The sequence below is a fragment of the Eurytemora carolleeae genome, unplaced genomic scaffold (assembly GCF_000591075.1).
Source record: "Eurytemora carolleeae unplaced genomic scaffold, Eaff_2.0 scaffold614, whole genome shotgun sequence".
Lineage (NCBI taxonomy): Eukaryota > Metazoa > Arthropoda > Copepoda > Calanoida > Temoridae > Eurytemora > Eurytemora carolleeae.
In genome coordinates, this window is record NW_019396583.1 from 141,592 (window position 1) to 153,184 (window position 11,593).

General features: G+C 32.6%; 1 protein-coding gene and 1 long non-coding RNA gene across 2 annotated transcripts; one reads left to right on the top strand and one right to left on the bottom strand.

Moving 5' to 3' along the window:
• The first annotated feature begins 1,313 nt into the window (after positions 1-1,313).
• LOC111705889 (uncharacterized) lies at positions 1,314-11,209 on the top strand. Its single transcript, XR_002766099.1, has 4 exons — positions 1,314-1,416; positions 9,187-9,302; positions 10,297-10,852; positions 10,991-11,209. It is a non-coding gene; the product is annotated as an uncharacterized LOC111705889 (long non-coding RNA).
• LOC111705888 (uncharacterized) lies at positions 5,402-6,528 on the bottom strand. Its single transcript, XM_023478587.1, has 3 exons — positions 6,177-6,528; positions 5,771-6,077; positions 5,402-5,707 (listed from the first exon to the last, which is right to left on the bottom strand). Exons 1-3 carry the CDS (start codon positions 6,317-6,319, stop codon positions 5,417-5,419), a joined length of 741 nt encoding a protein of 246 aa, XP_023334355.1. The 5' UTR covers positions 6,320-6,528; the 3' UTR covers positions 5,402-5,416.
• Positions 11,210-11,593: the final 384 nt, after the last annotated feature.

Sequence of the window (11,593 nt, forward strand, 5' to 3'; positions counted from 1 at the left end):
TAATAATTTTGGTGAAAAACAAGTGGTAAGAATTTATACGGATGGGGGGAGGGGGTCAAAAAATCGTAAACAAGGACTGACCCGATTTTCAGTGCTAGTCTGTTAAATATTACAATATTACAATATATTGCGAATTTAAAAATATTCCTTCAGATGTTTTTTATCTGAAAATGTTTCAGGTTTAAAAATTGTTGACGTTAATATCCTCTTTATCTGAATTTTGGTTAAGTAAACCGGTATATTCCCAGAGAACTATTTTTGGACCCCCCCCCCCTCCTATCAATTTTGTACATAGATCTTAAATGACATGAATCTTAAATGTAAGACATGTGGCCGCAGCGCTCGGCCCCCTAGCCTGTCATAGCCGCAGCGCTCGGCCCAGAAAGTGTCGTTAACTAACCTAACCCGTGGCCGCATCGCTCGGCCCCCTAGCCCCTCCTAGCCGCAGTGCTCGGCCCAGAAAGTGTCTTAACCTTACCTAACCCTAATTAATGCTAAATAAAAACTAATTTGGTCATTTACATAATCGATAGGAGGGGGGGGGGGGGTCCAAAAATCGTTCACTAGGACAAACCTGCAGTAAACCCCCCAATTGTTATTGTGCTAATTTCACTAAGTGTTAATTTTCTTTATTTGACAAAGAAGTATTGACGGGTTAACAATTTGTGTATATAATACTAATGCATATGCTATAAGGGCCGTAAAGGGGGGGGGGGAAGAGCGTCACAGCGTGTGCCCTCCCGTGTGAGATTATTGAGTTATAATAAGCGGTTTTATGCTTGTATGAGAGTTTTGCTTAAGATGAGTTCCAAGTCTGTAGTATAATAGAAAACAAACTTATTACGTGATGCAAAAGGATATAGGCTAGATAACATGGGAATTGATCTTTTATTGCTTTGTGACGCCATAAAACATTAAGTTTTGTTGTAGGACACATTTCATCATAAGCCGAAAATAGTTTGGTCAAAAACATTTTGTGACGGAGTTAGTTGAAACATTATGGCCGCAGGGCACGTGTCTCAGGCCATAATTATTAGCCCCCCCCCCCCCCTCCCCTCCCATGCACACCTAGTTTTTAAGAATAGAATGACGAAAAATATTGTAAATAAATATGTAATTTCAAAAGTGAGATTCCCTGTCATTGAAGGAAATGCTTTTAATCCCCCCCCCCCTCTGCCTTAGGCCCCTCTTCCATCAAATTTGTGTATATATACTTTCATTGAACTAATAGTATTATTACTTTATACATATTAATATGCGAATGTTAAGTAAAGACTATTTCTAGACTAAACACTGCGGCTAGGACCGGCTAGATGGTGTTCTCTATGAAATATCCTGCTAATCTTAATTTTTCAGAGAAATACTTTTTGTGGCACAGTTGAATAAATCTGCAGTCCAAGAACACTTTTAACCAAGGTAATTGTTATTTCAAATATTGGTGTCAAATATGTAGCGTAGCTCCTATACATTTTTTATTATGCTACAGTAAATACTAAATGTACAGGCTATCCCATGAAACATGACCAAATAGACTGTCAGGTACAATAGATGGAAACAGAAAATTCGACCAACTGCGCACAACGTCACAAGTGTCAAATGTAAAAAGAAAGACGACATGTTCTCTAATTAGTTGATATGATTTCCAAGGTTTAGTGTATATAAATGTCGTCTTTGTGGGAATACGTAAAAAATATTTACAACTCAAAATTACATGCAGTATATTAACTGTCGTTTGGTGGCCTGATTCTTTTTATTTCTCTGTATATCAATGTAAACTAAATAGTCTGAGGGGAGGGGGGGGTTGGTGTCCAGGTGCCAACTCTACGGAAGTAGCATTAAAGTAAATGTTTCTAGATGTATTATAGGTTTTCTGTTAAATTTCCAAAGCCCAGTGGCGTAAATAAGCGGGGTTATTGGGGTTATTTATCCCCCCCCCTAGAATCCTGGGGGTAATTACCCCCCATAGAATCCTATGGGTAATTACCCACCCTCCCCCCTAGAATCTTGGAGGTAATTACCCCTGAACTATTCAGGCCCTGAATAGCGAGTTGTTACTTCGTTTTTGCTTATAAAAAAAGGTAGATTTTGAAATTGAATATCTTTTAAAGGAATTGACTCAATCGAGTCTTTGGAACAAAATAAAATATTTAAACCACAATATCTTTAGAACTCGATATTTCAAACTCAGTTTATTTGATCTAACAGAATTCATAGTTTGAAATGTCTAAGGTATGCAACATTTGGTTCCAAAGATATAGTGATTAGAAAATCAGAGTTTGTGGCAAAGACTCAATTCTTTTTCGAGAAAATGATTTAAATGTGCAGATACTTCAGATATTTCAGATTTTAAGTCAACATATTCTAAATGATTCTAAATTCTAATGTCATTACAATTAGATGTTTTTTAATAAAAAAGGGTATGGGCAATGAAAAGTACATTTTTAATTCTAAATAATGTCATTTCCATATTACATTTATTTAAGATCTTAACATACTTTGTGAATGCCAGAAATTAGTGGAAAATGCAAATCAAACCCAACTAAAACCAATATTTTGACATACATCATGATATTTTTCTAGGGGGGGTAAATTAAATTTCGCAAAATTTCCCCCCCCCCTCCCCCCCACCTACAGAATCCTTATTTACGCCCATGCAGCCAGTTATTTTTTTAAAAATTCAGACTTCTAATTTTTAAAACACAGGCCGTCCTCGACTCCTACAATATACAAATTTTACAATAAATCAGTTTGATTTCTCTGTTTAAAAGTAACAAAGTTTTAGTGGGTTAAACAATGACTAAAGTATACACATTATATCATCATACACAACAACAACAACAACAAAAATGATAAAAATACAAAAAATATTTTTAATAATTTATTATAAAAGAGACCTTTTTGCTTCAAATTTCTTATGTGATGACCGAGTTTGTTTACAACTAGATTTAGGTGCTTTATGCTTTGGAAAAACAGGATATTCACAAAAAGGTTAATAATGTGTGCGGGAACACTAGATTTTATTAGTCTCCTCAATTTTCAAAGAATTGAGCCACATTTTCTTCTTCTTTTTGTACTTTAAATCTGGATGTCCCAGGGTGTGCACGGCATCCATGGGCACGAAACAAGTTCTTCGCTTTCCCCCTAAATGAAAAAATATAATCAATAAAAAAATTTCATTTAATTCATAATAATGTAATGATGACTTAGTACTTGTCCATAGTATACCTTTAACGTACCCCTCCACCCCCCCTCCCCACCTTGATGGATTTTGAAAATTTATAAACAAACAAATCACACAGACATCCATATTTGCGATATTCAAATATAATATACAAGTAGTCCCACGAAACATTTTGCAGATCCAAAATTTTGGCTTATAAAGAAACATCAGACCAACAACTTACTTAAAAAATGTATAAAAATTTGTCCATTTTAGGCTATGTATGAACAGATGAAAATAATATGTAAAAAATCTAAATTAAAAAAATACGGGAAATCGATTTTTACTTCATACTTAAAGAAGTAATTGTAATATTAACAAAATGCCTTGAAATATCTGAAATATAGAGCTTTCTAATGTTACCATGATTGTAAAAATTTAAATAAAATTGTTGCCTCAGTACCCAATACTGCTGCAAATTTTTGTTTGGACACCCTGTATAGTGTATATAATATATAACTACATATATTTTCCATTAATTTCATAATTTAAGCACTTTTTAAAATTTTATATATTTTTTATGTGTTCCCAAAAATTGTAAAATACGACATTTGAGAAAAAAATTAAATACCCTGAGAAGACAACATTTCATTAGAAAATTACCTTTTCTTGTTGCCTGTATTTCCCCCGGATCTGGGGGTTTATCCACGATTAGACCTTTCCAGAGCACTTCTCCTAAGATATAATTAAACATTTCTGAAATATGTTTTAACGTTTTACAATTACAATGTTAACGGGTTATGCACAATAACAGTTTCAACCCAGTTATTTAGTCTATAGAACGTTAAATGAAAAAGTGTTTAAATAGAAATAAAGAACATATAAATTTGCACTATTTTCACTAAAAGATGAGCACTTAAGTCTAAAAATATCACTTCTATTTGTAGTTTTTTCAGACACAGAATTTGAGTTGACATTTTTGACGTAAATACAGCTGTACTGAAGGTGTACGCATTCTGTGTAGCCATCTATTGTACTTGACAATCTATTTGAACATGACAGCATCAAGAGAACTTGAAAGTCGTCTTTAATCTTTAATATAGTTTACAACATTTATTCGAAAACTAAATTCTAGAAGTAAAAGTCTAGAGTTAATAGTCACAAAATACTCCTGGACTTTTGTTAAGATTTGGACAATTTTGAAATTTGGTTTTTTAGAAAAATTGAAATCTGATTGAAGTTCTCAATATCTTTGGTAATATTGGAAATGCCAGGGCTAGGAAAATTTTGCGGTTATTGTTTCAAGAATCATAAATGTGAAAGAAGGTTGACGACTGAACGTCTCAAATTAGCCCAAAGATCAAAGATGACTTTCAAATCTCTTGCTATAGGGTCATTCCATGTCAAGTCAACCACCTATGGACGGCATGTCACAGATTTAGCTGAAATTTTGCATACAATTTGGGATATGAAAAAAAATCCCGGAACCCGAAGATGAGCGTTCTGAGACCTCCGAGGCCGGAGATATGGCTCCGGCAAGTTTCCGATAATTCGAGATTTTGAGGACGGCCTCTATTTTTTAAATGGCTCTAACTTTTTTGTTTTAGAAGATAGCTCCAAAATTTTTTCAGTTTTGAATAGGTTATCACAAGCCCGTTATTTGGCGTAAAAAGAAAAAATATCATTAAAATATTATTTACAGGTCAAAATTGCATTTCTTTATTTTTAGCCTCCGTTTGAGGATGTGTACCAATTCCGATTGTGTTGATTTTTTTTTATATATTTTTATACTGCCATAAGGAAGGGGTTAGAAAAGTTTTTTTTATATGTATTTGTTCCTGTTGAGGAGGAGACCTGATAATGTAATGCTAATTTAGATTTCTTAATGTAAGTATTTCTGCTTAATTATTGTTATCTCTCCTAAACATTGATAAATATTTAATATTTGATACTTTTTTGTGAGTAAGTGATCTAAATTATAACAAGAGTCCATCAAAAGTATTTATTTCAACTATTGTACACTAAAAATGCACGTGTGTATTACTAATTTTTAAATATTTCAGTGTAGGTCTATTTTTACACCTCAGATATAAGTCTTAGGTGGGGGTCAAATTATTAATCATACCCCCCACTGCTCAAAAAGACTCAGTCACACAGTGTGTTTGCATCTGAACAGATCAAAGATTTTTATAAATGACTGTACTGTTTATTTGCTCCATGAGGCTATATTTCATAATACAATTTACAGTGAAGAAATTAGATAGAAATTAGATAAAACTCTTTGACTCTTTGCACAGTATCTTTTTCTAGAGTCTTTCCTCTCTTTGGATTGGGATCTGAAAGTATTCCCTTCTCTCTTGCAGTTTTATTAGCAATTTTTGCCATGTGCCTGGAGGTGTCAAAGACTCTTGCTATTTTCCTCTCAGACCAAGTTTGTGCTACAACTGTGAGGACCTGGATTTTTTCACTTCTCAAGGAAGTGCTGGCAAACTTGTCTTTGAGTTTCTCAATGATCTCTTGATAGTCTTCAACCTCTGAAGCTTCATCCTAAAAAGATTGTATTGTCAAACTGTTATGTTTTCTTATACATATATTTGGATAGATTTTTACTTGAATTTCTGCTCCTTCAGTAGTCAAGCTTTTTTGAAGTACAGTTTGAATTTTGGATATCTTCCTGCTAGCATAAGTTGGGGTTATCTTACTGGGTCTTTTCAGAGAAGATTCTCCAACAGCTTTTAAACAGCTATTCAAATGCTGCACAACCTCTACTTTATCTGTACTACTCTCATCATCTATAAAAGGTTCATCATCTTGTTTGCTTGATGATGAAGTATTAGATCCAAAGCTCATATCCATTTCATCCTCTGGAGGAGATGTGATGTAGAGTCTTTTCAGAAAATTGATACACACCTTACAACTATCATAAAACATTTTAATAAATATTTAATCTCATTTTATTAACTCAATGAATCTTCTAAATACTTAGAAAAAGTTATGTTTGAAATATTTTAAGTACCCTGATAGATCTAGTGTTTTCCATTTATCAGCAGTTGCTTCTGGGACGCTTAGCAAGGATTTTGATACATTTTTCTTGTGCAATTTGAATGGATCAATGCAATATCTTGATTTGTTTATCACTTTAGCCCTATTATCAGCCATAATTTCTAAAAACCAATTTAAAATATAGTATGATTTGACACTAATTTCTTCACTGTAAATTGTTTTATGATAACCATCTTGGAGCAAATAAACAGTACAGTCATTTATAAAAATCTTTGATCTGTTCAGATGCAAACACACTGTGTGACTGAGTCTTTTTGAGCAGTGGGGGTATGATTAATAATTTGACCCCCACCTAAGACTAATATCTGAGGTGTAGACCTACACTGAAATATTTAAAAATTAGTAAAACACACATGCATTTTTGTGTACAATAGTTGAAATAAATACTATTGATGGTCTCTTATTATAATTTAGATTCACTTACTCACATAAAAGTATCAAATATTAAATATTTATCAATGTTTAGGAGAGATAACAATAATTAAGCAGAAATACTACCTATTAGTTAAATTAAGAAATCTAAATTAGCATTACATTATCAGGTCTCCTCCTCAACAGGAACAAATACATATAAAAAAAACTTTTCTAACCCCTTCCTTATGGCAGTATAAAAATATATAAAAAAAAATCAACACAATCGGAATTGGTACACATCCTCAAACGGAGGCTAAAAATAAAGAAATGCAATTTTGACCTGTAAATAATATTTTAATGATATTTTTTCTTCTAACGCCAAATAACGGGCTTGTGATAACCTATTCAAAACTGAAAAAATTTTGGAGCTATCTTCTAAAACAAAAAAGTTAGAGCCATTTGAAATATAGAGGCCGTCCTCGAAATCTCAAATTATCGGAAACTTGCCGGAGCCATATCTCCGGCCTCGGAGGTCTCAAAAGGCTCATCTTCGGGTTCTGGGATTTTTTTTCATATCCCAAATTGTATGCAAACTTTCAGCAAAATCTGTGACATGCCGTCCATCAGGTGGCTGACTTGACATGGAATGACCCTATATTGTCATACTATACATAAAAAAACACATAAAATTGCACTTCATAAATCACTATTTTCTAAAATTATCATTATAATATCTAACATTTTGTCAGACACTAAAAAATGTCAAAAGTGACGCAAAATATAGATGTACCTGAGTTTACCGTATATTCTTCAACGACACCTATTGTAATTAATTATCTATTCGAAAAGGTTCAGTTTGCGTACTGCTCTTTCATAAAAGATTCACTTAATTAAACAGCTATTTTTTTTGTAAATTTATATAAATGCAATATCACTAGAATTTTGTAGCTAATTTTTTTACTATAATATTTTTGAACTGTTGCTAATTCAATATCTTTTTGCAAGTGCGTATACCAGGGGCCAGGGGAAGGTTGTTTGATAAGGTTGGTTACTCTAGATGCGCTCCAATGTACGGAAAATGTCGTCTCCTAAGATATAAAGATAAAAACCAAATATGACGTCACTTGGTCCTCAATAATTAGTGATGTCATATTAGGTTTTTAACGATATATCTTAGGAGACGACATTTTATGTACATTGGAGTGCATCTTGAGTAACCAACCTTACTATACTTCCTTGGGCCAGGGTTTCATCTAGGAATTTGGTGTGCTTCTTTTTTGTGGCAGATTTTATCAGTGCTTACAATTTTGAGTTTATATTCCAAGGAACAATTTTTTCTGTTGTTTAATTCTTTGGTATTTAAATATATAGTGGTATTTTACTTTAATTTTGATAGAAAATGTTTTTTGTATAGAAGTTAATTACATAAGGGTGGAAACATGGGGGGGGAGGCAAGCCACACCCATATAGCTTCCTATCTACAATCTACTCACAAACATAAACTTGCAGCAAAGCGCTCGCCTGTAGCGCTTCCTAGCCACATCCAAATAGCTTCCTGCAAAATGAATCAATTTTTAATGCCTAATTTCATCCATAAATGACTTTAAGAAACTCCCATTTGGCAAATTGATACAAAATGGATTTCTATTTCTTTAATGCCAAAATTTGATCGCACTTAGATGAATTTAACCCTTATTTCCGATTTAATATAATTTTGAAGCTAATCTTACACAAAACTGCATTGTTTGCTAAGATTGAACTTATTCTTAATTTTAAAAGCATGTTTAAAGAAGGTTATCCTTGGCCCAAAGGTACGAAATATTGTGGTTAATGAGGAAATTGCAAAAACTTCCATTTTCTTACAAAGAACGTTCACACTGTCCTCTTTCACAGTGCAAACCAAAATATACATTAAAAATGAACGCATTTTCAGGAAAATTATGCCTTAGTTTCATAACGTATCATACCCCCACGAGAATATTTGTTGTAAATAGTACTTATAAACTAAATATATGACTTATTATTATCCCCCCCTCCCCCTTCTCAAGTAATTTGTATCCCAAGTCTCAACACAAAAATAGGGGTTTTTGAAAAAAGAAATTTTGAAGAATTTTATTATGGTGTAAGGAGGGGGGGGGGGGCAGTAGGGGCGGAGAAAATTTCTGGATTTTGTTGTACAAAGGAGCGTTTTGGTGCCCTATAAAGGTCAACAACTATGTCTCCTGGAGATTTTTTAATTCTTGAAAGCCCATTCTTTTTCCTATTTTCCCCTTCCCTGTAGGTGTAAATCATATGTTTCCCCAAACAGGGTTTTGCATAGTTTTCTGTCAAAACTATCAGATAAAAAACAAATTAACTTTTTTTTCTCCTTTCTTTATACCTTCCCTTCTCCCCCTCATCACAAAATTGGATATTATTTACCGTTCATAAACCTTCCCTGGGGTGGCCACAAAAAATAAAATAAAATAAATACAGCTCTGAGACCAATTAAAGCAATGAAGTACGTTAAATGTTAAAAGTTTCATGTTTTCAAATGTTTTGTACCACTTCTTTGTCAGTCATGATATAATATTAACTAAAAAGTGTTTAATTAAAACAACTATTATCAGGTTCCTCTGAAGATCAATAATCATGAGCTCTACATCCATCAAAGCATTAGCAATGGTTTAAGAGGAAATTCTCAAACTGGAGAACCAAGTGGCAGACTTGAACTTGGCCAAACAGGGTAAGCTTTGTTAAGAATTTATCTACCGGGGGCCCTTATAAAATATAGAAGAAAATATTCCTACTTCCCCCCTTATAAATTCATCCATTTTTACATTATTTCTTCTTTTTTTTTCTGTTAAAATTTTTTTAAGCAAGTCCAATTTTTTTGTAGTTTTGTTAGATTTTTTAAAGGTTTTCATTCACAAAAAAATATATAGGGAAGGAAACTTAAAACTTTCGATGCATGGCGCGATAAATGTATTATTTCCCAACATAAAAAGGTCTATTTTGACTTCTATATATAAATTTGGCTTGTATTTCTGTTTGTCTTTCTGTTTGTATCCAATAAACGTCAAAACGGCTGAACCGATCGGGCCCAAATTTTTTGTGGGTATCACGTGACCACAGGGAAGGTTTATGAATGATTAAAAAAAAATGTGTTTTAAAAGTTTTTAATTTTGTAAAAAAAAAATTAAATTCTTGAAAATCCGTGAATTTTTTAAAAATTCGCAAAAAAACTTTCTTCTTTGTTTTAAAATGTTAACAAAAAGAACATGTTCACAATTTAAATAGAACATGGGTGCGAAGCGCCCTAAAAGCCTAGTTTATAAAATGTGCCTAAAAGTCGAAGGGAAATATTAATTAGGTTTTTGTGATTTCTTAACATTAGTTTTATTCACTTATTCATCATTAGTTAATGGTCATTTTTGTTCATTAGTTTATAGTTTCTTCATTTCTGCCTAGTTTTGCTCGTTATTTTCACTCGATTTTTGTTTGTTATTTGAAATACGTTGTTCAGTTAAATATTTTTTTCCAAAAATAGTTGGTTCAGAAAACTAGTTTTTTGCAGAATTTTTTTTTCCTTCAGAAAAATTGTTTCTTATGCGTTCCGTAAAATTGTATGAACTTTTCGGAAGTTTTATATAAGAAGGATTTCTTGGTTGAATATATTTTGTTACATAGTTGAAGCAGGTAATGATAATTTACTATAATTTTATTTGTAAATAATTTAGGGATAAATGCTGGTAAAGATGAAAATGACATGGTCTGCAAGGAACTAGAAAATGTCAAGCTTGAGGTGAAAAACGTCAAAATTGAGGTAGAAAATGTCAAGGTTGAGATGAAAGACTTCAAGAATCATTTCTCTGCAGATATGTCTAAGCTCGTAAAAGCTCTGGAGAAGATTGAAGTGCTGATAAAGAAGACACCTGATCCCTATTCCTGTTTTGGTTGCTCTATGGGTTCATTCTGTCTGGATGGGAAACCTGTTGGTCGTCCTCCTCTTGAAAAAGCGATGGTCACAGCAAAAAGCAATATCTCTTGCGTTCGTGGTGATATAGTTTATGCTGGTGATACCGGGATTGGATACGTTCGAGCTGATCACACACCATCGTACTTCGTTATTTGGAAGAAGGCAGGAGCTAAGCTACATGGTTCAGATTGTTCTAACATTTTTTATACATGTGGTGCAAACAGGCAGTAATGCTCAAGCTTGTATTTTATTTACATGTTGTACGTATAGAGAGTAAACTACTTTATTACAGCTGCTCCATTTAAATCTAGACCAATGTGAGCAAGATATAATCTATTTTTTCAGCAAATAACTCCGTGTTTTAATCTTTTTGAAGCTGATATTCTTATTTTAAATCATCAGTAAAGCTAAAGCTTGTAATTGATTCACATTGGTGTAAACTGCTTAAATTACAGCTGCTTAATTTAAATCTAGAAATAATCTTATTTTTACAGCAAAAAACTTCACGTTAGAAGCTTGTTTAAGCTAATGTTAAAATTCTTACATTTTAAAGAATAAAGCAGAAAAACTTGAAGTTGTCTTCCAATTTAATTTTTAAGTCCCAAACATTGTTTTATAAGATAAAAACCTTGAACCCTGAATTTTATAAGTAGCGTTTTTAATTCAAATTTTTGTCAGGGATGTTTTCATTTTTTTAAATTATGAGACCAATTAAAGCAATGAAGTACGTCAAATGTTAAAAGTTTCATGTTTTCAAATGTTTTGTACCACTTCATTGTCAGTCATGATATAATATAAACTAAAAAGTGTTTAAAACAACTATTATCAGGTTCCTCTGAAGATCCAGCAAATTAATTCAAGAATATATAATCATGAGCTCTACATCCATAAAACAAGGTAAGTTTTGTTGAGAATTTAATTACCGGGGGCCCTTTTGAAATATAGAATTGAATGTTCCTACTTCCCCCCTTTTAAATCCATCCATTTATACATTATTTCTTATCTTTTTTTTTTTGTTAAAATTTTTTAAAGGGAGTGTTCGCGAAAAATGAATGGGG

Excerpts from the sequence above, each read along its gene's own strand:
- LOC111705888 (XM_023478587.1), bottom strand. The coding sequence starts at position 6,319 with ATGGCTGATAATAGGGCTAAAGTGATAAACAAATCAAGATATTGCATT. Across the intron at positions 6,078-6,176 it reads AAAACACTAGATCTATCAGG|TTGTAAGGTGTGTATCAATT; the intron begins GTACTTAAAATA and ends GTTTTATGATAG. Across the intron at positions 5,708-5,770 it reads CTGAAGGAGCAGAAATTCAA|GATGAAGCTTCAGAGGTTGA; the intron begins GTAAAAATCTAT and ends CAATCTTTTTAG.